This window comes from Setaria italica, chromosome II (assembly GCF_000263155.2).
Source record: "Setaria italica strain Yugu1 chromosome II, Setaria_italica_v2.0, whole genome shotgun sequence".
In the NCBI taxonomy this organism is placed as follows: Eukaryota; Viridiplantae; Streptophyta; class Magnoliopsida; order Poales; family Poaceae; genus Setaria; species Setaria italica.
In genome coordinates, this window is record NC_028451.1 from 37,845,255 (window position 1) to 37,858,457 (window position 13,203).

At 54.5% G+C, this 13,203-nt stretch overlaps 1 protein-coding gene across 1 annotated transcript; it reads right to left on the reverse strand.

Moving 5' to 3' along the window:
* Window positions 1-3,914: 3,914 nt before the first annotated feature.
* Window positions 3,915-6,174, reverse strand: LOC101783035 (BAG family molecular chaperone regulator 2). Its single transcript, XM_004957348.4, has 4 exons — window positions 5,420-6,174; window positions 5,062-5,318; window positions 4,821-4,967; window positions 3,915-4,726 (listed from the first exon to the last, which is right to left on the reverse strand). Exons 1-4 carry the CDS (start codon window positions 5,673-5,675, stop codon window positions 4,373-4,375), a joined length of 1,014 nt encoding a protein of 337 aa, XP_004957405.1. The 5' UTR covers window positions 5,676-6,174; the 3' UTR covers window positions 3,915-4,372.
* Window positions 6,175-13,203: the final 7,029 nt, after the last annotated feature.

Consider the following 13,203-nt stretch of genomic DNA (forward strand, 5'->3'; position numbering starts at 1 on the left):
CTAATTGCAGAACCCCTAGGCTAAATCGCGAGACGAATCTATTAAGCCTAATTAATCCATCATTAGCGAATGTTTACTGTAGCACCATATTGTCAAATCATGGACTAATTAGGCTTAATAGATTCGTCTCGTGATTTAGCCTAGGGGTTGTGAAATTGGTTTTGTAATTAGCCTATGTTTAATATTCCTAATTAGTATCCAAACATTTGATGTGACAAGAGCTAAAATTTAGCCCGAGGATCCAAACACCCCCTTACTTGCGAAGCTGGTACCACTGCGCTCGTGACTCCTGCCGGTCGCGCCATTCCCATCCCATTTCCCGGACGCGGAGCGAGGCTCCCGTGGTCGATCGACGTGCCGATGGCACGCACGGCACCGCGTCATCTCGGGCTCGATCGGTCTCGTGTGACCGATCGACCGCACTGTGTGCAGAGGTACCGAGCTCACCTAATAAGCCCACAGAGCTGCCCACTAAGGCACTAACTACACAGCGGTCCAGCCCAGCCGATCCCCGGCCTCCCTCCAATAATTCGCGAGGGGGAGTCATGTGGCGTGTTTCCCGGCTCCAGCACGAAGGAAAAGGAGGGGGCACCCCTGCCGCTGGCGGCCGTTATCGCAGCGACAAGCAGTCACCTCCCCGTTCCAGCTGTGTGCTCGTACGCAGCGGCCGCGCAGCCCGAGTGGAACCGCGACTACTAGAGCAATTTCCCCGGCCGCCGAACACGCGCGCGCGGCGCGCACCGCCGCGGCTATATGCCGTGGGCGCGTGCGTGCAGGATCTAGCTAGCAGCTTGCAGTAGTAGCGAAGCGAGCAGGGGAGCGCGGAAGCGCTGCGCTTGGCTAGCTGACCAGGGAGACCGGGAGAGGACACGACCGAAACGGTGGGCTGTGCGCGCCCACGCAACTGCTCCTGACCGACCGGCGGCTGCCTCCACGCAATCATGCGGCAGGGGGAAGCAGACTCAGGGCATGCGAAAGTAGCCGCAACCTGCAGCGACGGCGGTCATCATGGCGGCAGCGCCTACGTATTTATGTGCGGATTGGGTAAGGCCGTGTTTAGTTTGGCGAATTTGGGGGTGCTAAATTACTGTTACAGCACTGTAGCACACTGTAGCGTTTCGTTTGTATTTGTGAATTATTGTCCAAATATTGACTAATTAGGCTCAAAAGATTCGTCTCGCAAAGTACAACAAAACTGTGCAATTAGTTTTTAATTTCATCTACATTTAGTACTCCATGCATGTACCGCAAGTTTGATGTGATGGGGAATCTTCTTTTTGCATAGTGTCAAAGTTGGGAGTTGGGAGTAACTAAAACATGGCCTAAGGTGCGGAGGTCTCTCTGTGTCAGTTGGGAGCATCCGCGCTCCGTGCATGGGTGGTATGGCTGGTTTGGTCGTACTGTGTCAGTACGGGGTAGGAGATGTTGGTGTATGGCATGTGCGCAAGGGAGGCCACCCACAACTTTGTGGTTGCCGCTGGCTGGTCATGTGGGAGCACCGCACGCAACCGGCGGCACCACATCCTGATCGATTCCTTACCTGACCCGGTCAGCCATCGATCGGTGCGCGCGACCCGCCTTGCCGGTGGCGACGCGCCGTGGAACGAACGAACCCGCGGAGGCCCTGGCTCGCACTTCACCGGCGCACCCTCCATTGGCGGCGAGTGCGGTAGCACGTGGGGTTGAGGCGCGGTGAAAAAAAAAGGAGAGGGCTTTCCTTCCTGCTCGCCAGCCGTGTGATCCGATCCCAAACGTGCCCAATTGTTATGGGAGGAGGAGAGGAACACGGCCACATGGTGTGCGAAAGCTCTCTCGCCTGCGGCATGCTTGCACTGCACGCGCTGCTGGTCCAACTGTAGCGCGAGTATAGAATTGAGAGGAGTTGTTGTCCTTGTCCTCGCTAGCGAGCTTATGCGACGCGTGGTATTGTCCGCTACAGGTGGTAACAAAGTTCGACGGCTGACAACGACGACCCGTCCGTCGTCGTCTGCCGATCGATGGGCTAGCCAATTGAAACGCCGCGGAATTATAGGCCGGAATTCCTGCTCGCCCGCCCGGTCCGGCCGGCCGAGGAAGATGAGCCGAGAGCGGCACGCATGGTGCATGGGCCTGAAGCTTCCAAAAGTCCACTTTGACCTCATCATTGCCCACATTTTGCCAACTCATCGACGTTCCCCTCTCTTTCCGTGCCCACAGACACGGTGGGACCCGCACACCCCCTCTCTCCTTCTGCGGATATTCTACACACACCCAATAGGCAATGGCACTCCGGACTGAGAGTACGGAGAGGATGCTCTCGCCGGGCGGCCAAAGCAAACGAATGGCAGATGATCGATGACCTTTTCTTTTTTTGTTTGCTGGCCTGGCGATCCACTTGCATTAACCTATGGCTCGTAACGGCTTGTAGCTTAGCTGCAGGTCAGTTGGCATTTGTTTTAGCATGGGCGCGGCCTCCGATTGGGCCCTGGAAAGTGTGCTTAAGGAATCGCTTTAGGCCGTGGAGTTTCATCATTAATTTCTATACTACATCAGTAATTTTACTGATTTGGCAAAGTCTTTACGAGAAGAGAGAGGATGGAGTTTCATGTAATGAGAGAAAAGTTTCGTCCCATAAAACTCAATCAACACAGTTACTAAATTTATAATTTTGATAACAATACAATAAAACGTGCATCGAGAGTGGTCTTAGGTCTGGTCGATCTTCAACGTGTACGTTGGTCTTCGCTAGAGTTTACACTTTCTTCCATTGGGACTAGAAACAAACCGACCGATCAGATGCGACCTGCACTATCGTACTAGGATCACATGCAGCAGGTCCAGAACTAAGTGTAATCTATTGTCACAGGCTTAAGAACTGTAGTTACTACTAGAAGCATCGAAGGGGATATATAGGAACAAAAATAAATGCCAGCTTATGATTGAGATTGCTCTTCGCAGTATGCTGGAAAAGGATAATCCTTTTGGCTATCACAAGCCCAAATTCGATCATGTTTAAACGGTCTGAGAAACAACTAACCAAGTCCCCAGATCTATTAGAAGCGTCCATACAACACCTATATATGTACTACTTTAGAAGCTCTTAGCACTTGATTTTTGAACCACCTACTTTGAAGATTTATAGTTTAGATTAAACGCAACTATGTACTGAAAAAAAAATGGTTCCACAGCGAGAGGATAAAATATCTAACACCTAAATTTTTTTCCTGAGGCATAGCTTACTCAAAACGCAAAAACTGCAACTACAGTTCATGTGTTTACACTAACACCGAACCCTAAATAAAGGTATAAGAAAAAAAATCAATGTGTTTGAAGGCCTTCAAAATACATAATTTTTTTTCTATCTCATATACTCACCATGAAGCTTAAATCTTGGTAGAAATATCAGGCACCAAAATCAAGTGCTAAGGACCTCCACTTAGGTGAGATTTAGCGATTTCCAAATTACAAAGGAAAAATAATAGCATGCCCAAGCCCAATAATTACAGGGGTATTTGGTATTCAGAGCAAGCAAATCAATGACCCTGCTGGACTGACAATGACTGGAACGGAGCAAGCAAATCAACACTGTCGGCCTGCTCCCACCGCCGAACCCGGCCGACCAAACGCGGCACGTGGTTTTGCGAGAGCGAGTAGCAGAGCGCACCCAGGCATAGATCAGTCGAGCAGGAGCAGCGCGCCCCCACTGGCTGGCCGGCCGGCGCCCGGCGGCCCCGCGCCTCGCCTGGACTCAACTGAGTTCCTCCCGCCCTCCCCTCCCTGCCCTGGCAGGCACGCGGGATGGTCCGCAATATAATTGTCCCCGGCGCCCACAAAACACAAGCCCCCCAGCCCAATCGATGATGCGCCTGCACAGCAAATCTCACTCGCTCTCGGCCCAGACACTCTGAATCTCCCTCCACAGGGTAGCATTGCACTGGAATGGAAATCAAGCAATCATCGTAATCATACACGAGCGTATGAGTGAACCAAATATACATGCTATTTATGTGTGTATACATATTGTCACGAAAAATTCTTCTTCGTCGTCGTCGTCATAAGAAGACCACCGCTTATTTGCTGTGACTGAAAAACATGCATGGATGGATCGATCCTCATGAGGAGGAGGAGGAGGAGGAGGAGGAGGAGGAGTTGTGGACTGACGGACTTGGCTCACTGAACACACTCACCGGCGTCGGCCTCTGTTGGTTTGTAGATATAGATATACAAATCGAAAGGAAATGGAAGAAGAAAAGAAGAGGAATAGGAGAAAGAAATGGAAAGAATCGACAGGAGAAACAATGGCGCTAATGATCGGAGCAGAGAGGATCCATGGACAAAGGGATGTACCGTCTGATCGACCAACCGGGACGCACGGAGGCTTTCCCATCCCCCCTCAGAAGAGCTCCCAGTCGAACCGCGGGATCGGGGAGGCCGTCGCGGCCGCCGGCGAGGTGGTGGTCGCGGCTGCCATGGTGGTGGTCACGGCGGCCGAGGACGTGGACGGAGCCGAGGACAGCAGGTCGAACGTCTCCCATCTCTGCGTGGGCGGCGCCGCGGCGGCCGCCGCCGCGGGCTCCTTGAAGTTCCGCCGCTGAGAGACGGGCGGCGGGCGCGGCGGGAGGTGCTGCGCGCGGGCCTTGGCGTGCCCGTTCGCGTTCGCGGCGCCGTTGCCGTTGGCCCTGGGCGCCGCCGCGTTCTTGGCGCGGATGGCGTCCAGCGTCTCCACGTACTTCTGCACCCGCTTCTCCTGCACCAGCATACCCGTTGCTTCGTCAGAGTCGGAAGCGGATTGAATTCGTCCGAGAAGCGTCGATAGATTGGCGCGGCGTGTGAGCACTGACCTGCATTCGCCGCTGCACCTTGACCTCGCCTTCGGCGGCGATGGAGTCCAGCTTGACCAGCTCGTTCATGAGCGCCTCGGTGAGGGTCACCACGTCGGCGTCCACTACCTTGCCGCCCTTGCCCACGATGGTCTCCAGCGCCGACACCTGCGCCGAATCGAGTGTACCAGCCAAACTCAACACCAATTCGATGCCAGAGTCACCGCGAGCTAGAACCAGGAAGCAGCTGCTCGATTCTGACCTTGGTGGCGAGCTTGTCGACGTCGAGGCTGACGCGGGAGATGGACTTGGCGGCGCGCTCAGCCTTGTCGGTGCGCCGCTGCTCGAGGAGGCGCTTGGCCTGCGCGGCGGGGTCCTCGAGCAGCACCATCTTAGAGCGGTCCCTGACGCCGGCCATGTCGAGGAACGCCTTGGAGTCCCGCTCCTTGTCCTTGTACACCAGCTTCTGGTCCTCCGGGTGCAGCCCCGTCCGCGTCGACAGCAGCTTCTTCAGCTCACCTGCAGCCGCAGCACCATCTCTCAATCAGCACGCAGCAGCGGAGAACGAACAAGGCAACTCGCGGAATCGCCGGGCGGGCCGAAGGGCGCATTGCGCTTACCGAAGGAGGCCTGCGAGTTGATGTAGATCTCGTGGTAGACGCCATTGAACTTGACCTTGACGCGGATGGTGGGCACGGGCGCCCCCGCGGGGGCGTCCGCGTCCGAGCTCCGCTTCTGCACCAGCATCCCGCCGGGCCGCACCTCCCACTCGTCCTCCTTCACCGCCGCGGCCGCCGAACCCGGAGCAGGAGCAGCAGGAGGGGAGCTCTCCCTCATCGCGTCCGCGAATGTACCTTTGGGCCTGGTGCGCATCATCTTCTCATGGTACGCCCAGCACCCCCACGCGCGTGCAGAAGGCTCCGCCTCAACAACCGCTCCTGCACTCTCTCCTCAACGGCAGCGACCAAGCAGTCGAGCTCTGCTCCGCTCTCTCCCGAAAAAGATCTCTCTGCTCTGCCAGGCGCGGACGGGTCCCCTGCTTGCGCGGGAAGGGGCGAGTCTGCCGGCGCCGGATCTGGGCGGGGCGGGCGACACGGTTTCTCAGCTGCAGCGAGCGCAGGTGTGCCCTCCTCCCCTGACCTCAATTGGGGAAATCGGGCAGGATCAGGGCCGGGGGCAGCGGGCAGAAGAGGTAGGTGGGGGGTTAGGAGCTGCGGTGGGGAAGGAGGAAGAGAGAGACTGCTGGGCTGCTGCTGGCAGGCAGGAAAGGGGAGGGAAAAAAACAGCGCGTACAACTCATGGACAGGGCGGCAGAATATTTATACCGATAAAAAACGCGGCGAGGGAGCGAGCGACACCACGCGCGCGAGGAGGACGCGAGCGCAACTTACAGAAACACAGGGCGGCAAACGGCAAAGCCAACAATGGCGTTCCGCCGCCGAGCCTTTTTCGTCCCCTTGTGCCGGGCTTCGGTTTGGTTCGTTCCTTGCCGTGCGGGGTCTAACCATTCCGGCGGCAACGGCAGGCGCGCGGTGAAAGCGGGCGCGGGGGCTGGGTAGGCAGGAGCAGGAATGCAGGATTGCTTGGGACGACGGCTTGCCGGCGGCCGGGCGGGGCCGTAGCCGCCAAGCAAACGCCTGCGCGGGCGCCAGGCGTGCCACGTAGCCGCGCGCGATTGGGGCATCGGAATCGCACCAACCTGCCGCTGCGCTGCTTTCCCCTGCCCACCTCGATCGCTCGCTTTCGTTCTCCCCCGCCCGGTGCCGGTGCTTTCACTTGGCATTGGCAAAGGGGAGGAGCAAAAGGAAGGAGGGCTTCACGCGCACTGCACGTCTGCGAGTGCAACAACACCAACAAAAGCTAGATTGTTCCTTCGTTGGTACCTGTGCCTTTGCCTCCAAGTGTTCGCCGCCGGCCGGGTCGGGGTAATAAGCCCTTGTTTACTTCACCCCCAACTCCCAACTTTGACACTATGCAAAAAGAAGATTCCCTATCACATAAAACTTACGGTACATGCATGGAGTACTAAATGTAGATGAAATTAAAAACTAATTGCACAGTTTTGTTGTACTTTGCGAGATGAATCTTTTGAGCCTAATTAGTCAATATTTGGACAATAATTCACAAATACAAACGAAACGCTACAGTGTGCTACAGTGCCAGCGTAATTTAGCACCTCCTAATTTGGCCAACTAAACAAGGTGGAACGCGCGCGACCGGCCTGAACCTGAAGTCAGGTCAGCGACCTCAGCAGCAGAAGGTTGTAGGTACTCGTAGCAGCTAGCATCATGTCACCATGTCACCACGAATCACCGGGAGAATTTCGTGACGTGCTCCTACGAAAAAGGCACTGCTTCCGTCTTCCTAGTAGCAGTACCATGGCATGGCAGGTTGAAAACCGGTGATTTTTCGTTCTGCTGGGAGTTTCGCTGTACTGCGACTTGGCCCCATCCGTGTAGATCGGTGATAAACAAAGGCTGGCAAAGCTTAGGTAGCTGGGTGCATGATGGCTGATGATGACGAGAAAGTCAGGTACGCGGGGCGATGGCCGTATGTGGCAACAGGCCTGGTTCCCAAATCTGTCGAAGCGGCGCGACAGGCCTGGTGAGAGCGCGTATTCCAATTGCCACTTGCTTCCTCCCTCGTCATTGCCGCTTCCAGCCAACGCCCGCGCAAAAGCTCTTTGCTGCTCGGCTTGTAGTTGTACCATACAGAGAAAATCTGACCAGTCTGAGTCTACTGGTCAGATTGGGTAAATCACACTGGATTAGTGGAGAGCCTTTGCTTTCAGACTTTTACCATGCTGGGAAGTCGGGTAAGCTGATGGTCCTTGACTGGTAAAAATACGCAAGATGATGTATTTTACGTAGAAACTTTTTTCACCGAGGAAGGATGAATGTGGGAGACGCCGCCAAAAGGAGCCGGGGTCCTGCAGGCCACTCCGGCCAACGGTGCCAAAAGAAAGCGAGCAGCCGAGCGAACGGGCGTGTTCCGAGTGCGCGGGCCTAGGCCCTGCAGGCCCCGCCTGTCACAGGCGGGCATCAGACAGCCCCCTCCCGGCCCCACCCGTCGGTGGCGCGAGGAGCCGCACCACTGCACCGACAGCCAGTCCACGCGGCGTCCGGGGGAGCCGCCCACGTCGGCACCCCCGTGGGCCGCCCGCCACGCCTCCGGCGACGTGATCGGAAAGCGACCGTATAACCTACGGCCGGCGGGACCCGCGCGCCGACGCGGCACCCACCACACCCACGACCGCGACCGCGTCGCGCGGCCCCAAATGGCCAAATCCGAACCCCGGCGAGCGACGCCTACGAAGAACTGAAGAAGCTCTGCTCCGCCCACGCCTGCGACCGCAACGGTAACATCAGGTCTCCTCAAGCTTTGCCGCAGAGTTCTGGGCCTGTAAAAAACTGTGATCTTTTTTGGGTTGGGCACTTGGTGACTTGGGCAGCCGCAGCGGCTGCAGCTGCACGCACGTGCGGTTTGGCAATTGTTAACCGGGAACGGCAGCAGGGGGGGAGCTGCCAGTGTCGGCTGGCCAGGTGGATGTTGACTCGTCGCCCCATCATGGCAGCGCGCGGCACGTCCGGTCAACGCCGCATCCCACTTGGCCACCCCCGGCGCTGCGGCGGCCACCGCAAGTTGCCGATACCGCTTGGCTTCTTTGGATACCCTCTCCTCATCAGTCCTGACACTTTGACAGGGAGTTTAGAAGAACTAATCACGCACTGGTGACTGGTCCCGATCCCATTCCTCCTGGGATCGACGTCGATGATGGCAACGCAGTTCGTCACGTCGACTAGTGACCGATCGGGTGTCTGGACTGGAGGTTGCCGTAACAGCAGAACACGCATGGCATGCTCGTGCTCGGCGCCCATGGCGTCCGCAACCTCCCGGCCTCTTGCGGGATAGGGATCCGGGGATCGTCAGCTGACTGCACTGCCGCTGCCACTGCAGGCGTGGCCGCGCCCGCACGCCCAGCCGCTCGCGCCATCTTGATTCCTGACAACCGATTCTTTCAGCTCGTGTCAGTCACCGGCTCATCGCTCGTGATCTCGGCCCCAGAGGCGGCCGCCTAGTCGCGCGCCGTGTCACTCGGCGGCCTGTTCCTTGATTCCTTCCGTGTACGTACTCGTACTCGTACAGACCATCTCATCTTCTCGTCTTGGTGACTGGTGAGCGCGCGACGCCCGTCCACGCGCGTACAAAATCTGCACCCGTACCGTGCGCTTCGGTTTGCACGCACGCGCGCGCTGCTGTTAGCCGTGTAGTGTGCCGCTGACCTATCCGTTCTCCAGATCGGCGCCGTAGCCGTAGCCGTAGCCGTATCTGCACGGAGCACGGAGCCGTGCCGTGCGTACGAGCGCTCCCCGTGATGGATCTCGCGAGGACGAGCCTAAGCTAACGCGGATAGTGTTAGATGTGAAGCTAGGTGCTTAGCCACCGTGCTGCGCGTACGAACGGCGTTCATCATGGTTCGATGATTGCTGCTTGTTCAGTACTCGCCGGATCCTGCTCCTGCAGTCGCCGCGCAAATAAATCAGCCCCAACTCCCTCTCCCTCTTTTCTGATCTAACTAACTGTTAGTACTGTTGCCACTTAATTTAACCGTCATAGCCGTTGTACTTACTGGTTACTGCTCCTGACTTGCTGTCCGGGTTGAGATGGATGAACCCCTCGATCTACATTTCAGTGATCAAATTCTTGCTCGGTAAACGTAGTACATGCTCTCAACAGTATGCGTACCATGCCAACAGTGATGCATCGATCAACAGCAATGTCCTGTCCAAAGCTGATGCCTGCATAAAGTCGTAAAAGTACAAGGACTAACCACGAAGCAAGAATATCTCCTAGGCTTTTGTTCTAGCGGCAATGATAACGCTGAGCCTCTTTACCCAACAATAATACGCTCTCCTTCTTTTGCCCCGCCATAATGCTGTGTGCCTGCCTGCCTGCCTTTGCTTTTGTTTTTGGGATGCCATCTATCATCGCTCCATGATGTATTCTCCCAGACCGCACTTTGCGAGCGTGGTTGATCGATCGATCGAGCGAGATGTGCGCATCTAGTATGTGCCAAAACATCATCAGATTCTTCTGAAGCTTCGCCTCAGAAAGAAAGGGATTCTTGTGAAGATTAATCTATGATTTTCAGAGCATCTAATCAGTGTGCTGTCCTTGTTAAACATCGCAAATTTTTCACGGCCATCGCGCTGCGCCTGATGGGATGGTGGTAGTGGTAGAGAAGCCGGTTCACGTGGGAGAACAAGAATCTGAATGCGCTGTTACGTTTGGTGTTTGAACCTACCAGAGCCCTGTACTCATGTACTCTTCTTGCTCAAGTAATCAAGTGTAAACAGAAGCTGCTGTGTGCGTACAAGAAGTATGCATTACACCTTTTCCATGGTCATTGATATTCACTATCATAGTCCTTCTACTGACTTTTTCCTTAACAAAAAAGAGATGCACCACTCCCTGAACTCTGAACCAGACAAAACGAAAGAAAATGCAGTATTTTGCTCTGTCGACTGTCGGTAGCAGTCTACTTTCTGAATCCCTTCTATTGAAAATTGGTTCCACTCTCTGAATTCAACTAAGTAACATAAAAGAACCCGCCAGCTTCAACATGCCTATTTTTTTTAGATAATGAGCTTCAACATGCCTATAATTTACACATCATTTTATGTTTAGTTTACTTAGTGACCTGAGAGCTGATTTAACAAACAGAAATTTGTCGGTCAGTTTCTGACATTCAGACAATCAACAAAGGAGGTAAACTAAAGCCATAAAACCCCCCACTAGCAGGGCACTTTATAAGCTGTATGACCCAATAAAGCGAGTAAATAGTATTGTACCTGAACATTTAAAGGATAAAAAAGCGATGGCAAGAAATAAAAGAAGAGTAGCCCCCATTCCTGCAAGTATCAACTAACTGGAAAAACAAAGAGCACATGAAAAAGATGCATGACCAATGTACTCTCGCTTCACCACCACGAGTCCACAGCTAGCCTTTTCCGTACTCCTGTCGCTGTTCATTTGTTGGTAAGCGCAACACATCCATAAAAGTCTGTTAAGCAGGGCCAGCACCATACAGATCATACCTGTCGACATTGAATTAAAGCAAATCAGAGACAGTTAAGCCTGCCCCTACCGCAACTAGCGTTGATTTGGACCTGTCATTGTTCGGTAGTGTGAATGACACTGCTCGTTCACTCGTTTCCCCGCTACGCGGATCAACGCGCAGGCATCGCCAGAACATGATAAAGGTCTTCAGTTCGGTTTTGCGGTTTCAGCGGAGAAACAGACTGGAGCAATACTGCCCATAGTTCTCAAGCCTGATGTGCAGTTATATTTCCACCAATGCATGGTACCGAAGAAATGGAGAAAGAGTGAAGCAATCTGTATGTGTTGCAACTTGCAAGCAATGCTTCTGGTGACAGGTCACATGAGAGCATCATCCAGCAGCAGGGGTCCAATCCCAAACATTATTTTCTGTCCAGGAAGAACGAAGTCTGCAACACTTTGGAGGAGCACACAGACTGATGGCCGAGCGCTTCTCGCCTTTTCCTTGTCGAAACCGCCCCCGATTTCGACGCCCGAACCGAGGGTTCCATGTGTTCCGGAAAGCCATTGGCTTCAAACATAAGGTTTGTGCCGGACGCTTGCTTGCCGTTGGCAAGTGTATTGCTTCTAGCGTAGGTGTTTCTCATCGTAGAAGAAACCATAACCTCTCGACAGAAAGCTCGGCGCTGTACCGAAGCTACTCGTAATTAAGTTGGACTTGGAGTGCACAGTTTCTCAGGAAATGAAACTGGTGGATTCACAAGCGCCAAGGGCTAACCAATCCTCAGCGAAAAGGGATGGATTCAAGTTTCATGCTTATCTCATGGAAGATATGGTAGGAGCGTAATGATCGCGTCTTCGACAGAGGAGCCCCAAAGACGCCGGCGGTCCTACTGCAAGACGTTCCTGCTGAAGCAGCGTCATGGTCACAGGCAGGAGCAAGGCACCTAGTCAGTTTAGGATGGCCGCTACCGGTTGGTGTGCAGCAGCATATCTAATCAGCGTTTGGCGTCTTTTCTTTTCTTTTCTTTCTCTCAGTTGCTGGTTTCCTATGTAATCGTCCCTAACTCTCCAAACCGTGTGCGTGCGTCCAATAAAACCCGCGTTATAACAACTTTGTTATTTTTTCTAAATCGAAAGATACGCAGCTTTCCTACGTATTCAGAAAAAAAGAGTGCACAGTTTGCTCATGTCCATCACCACCAATGCGCTGTATGGCATTGGCACAACTGATTCAGAACGGTGTCTGAAAGTGACACATAATAAAATCAGCGAACCGCATTTCAAACTGTGACCTGTTCAAGGTCAAGGGCATGGCTGGCAAGCAGCAGCCGGCAGCGGCAGGGGAGCCTGAGAAGATACTTAGGGGAGAAGAACAAGGCACAAGAAAACAACCCGGCAGGTCATCTCTTAAGATGGAATCGATCATGCAGTATCTGGATGATCCGATAGACTCAGAGGAGAGCAACGGCGTAACTTCTGCAGGGAGCCGAGGTGTTGGCCCGTCGCATCTCGTTCTGATGAGCAGTTACCGTCGCCGATCGTCTTCGACGGAAAGCTAACAGAACTGCAGAGACCGGGGCTTTCACAGGCCTTCGGAAAGCAAAGGGCCTGCACTGAAAGGATCCTTTACGGGGAATTGACGATCACACAAGCAAGAGATCTGAAGAATATCAGTTGCCTAAAAGATATAGGCAGACAGCGACTCGACTCGAGTGATGATGATGGAACAGACTATGAGGCTGCTTGGTTCCTGGCCTCCACTGGCCACGCCACGCACGCCCGCGCCAAAGCCTGTGGCGGGGCGCCACAGCCAGCGGGCGCAAATGCTATTCACTGTGCTGCGGGTACCGTAGCTGTGGCCAGCAATCAAGCACCCCCTACAAAACTGATCATAGTGGGCCGACCATTTGCAGGCCCAGTAGGGGCAGTTATTGATTTATTGGGCTTGTAGCATGAGCTAATGCGGGCCGGGCCTAATATGTTCAGGTCATAAATGGGTCTATACGGACCGAGGCCCCGAGTATGATGTCCTCCGTTTCGTAACCCTGCGCGCACGCACAAGCATAACCCGGAAAACCTATCCATCCTTCGGAGGGTAGGAAGGCATCTCCCAGTATTTAAGATTCGTGCCAAACTTAAATCTTAGCACCCTTCCCTCCTTCCCTCGTCTGCGCCGTCCCCGTGCGGGCCCCGCACCGCGCCCCCCGCCACGGCTGCCTCGGCACCGCCGCTGCCGCCCGGCGCGCCACCCCTCCCTTCCCCGCCGCCGCCGCCGGCTGTCGGAGTTAGAGAAGGAAGTTGGATTCAATTTTTTTTTAAAATGTTGGTGCAACTTTTTTTC

What these genes read in the sequence shown, in the direction of transcription:
- LOC101783035 (XM_004957348.4), bottom strand. Translation starts at nt 5,675, where the DNA reads ATGATGCGCACCAGGCCCAAAGGTACATTCGCGGACGCGATGAGGGAG. An exon ending in CAACTCGCAGGCCTCCTTCG is followed by an intron (nt 5,319 to 5,419) that starts GTAAGCGCAATG and finishes CTGCGGCTGCAG; the next exon opens with GTGAGCTGAAGAAGCTGCTG. An exon ending in AGGTGCAGCGGCGAATGCAG is followed by an intron (nt 4,727 to 4,820) that starts GTCAGTGCTCAC and finishes ATGCTGGTGCAG; the next exon opens with GAGAAGCGGGTGCAGAAGTA.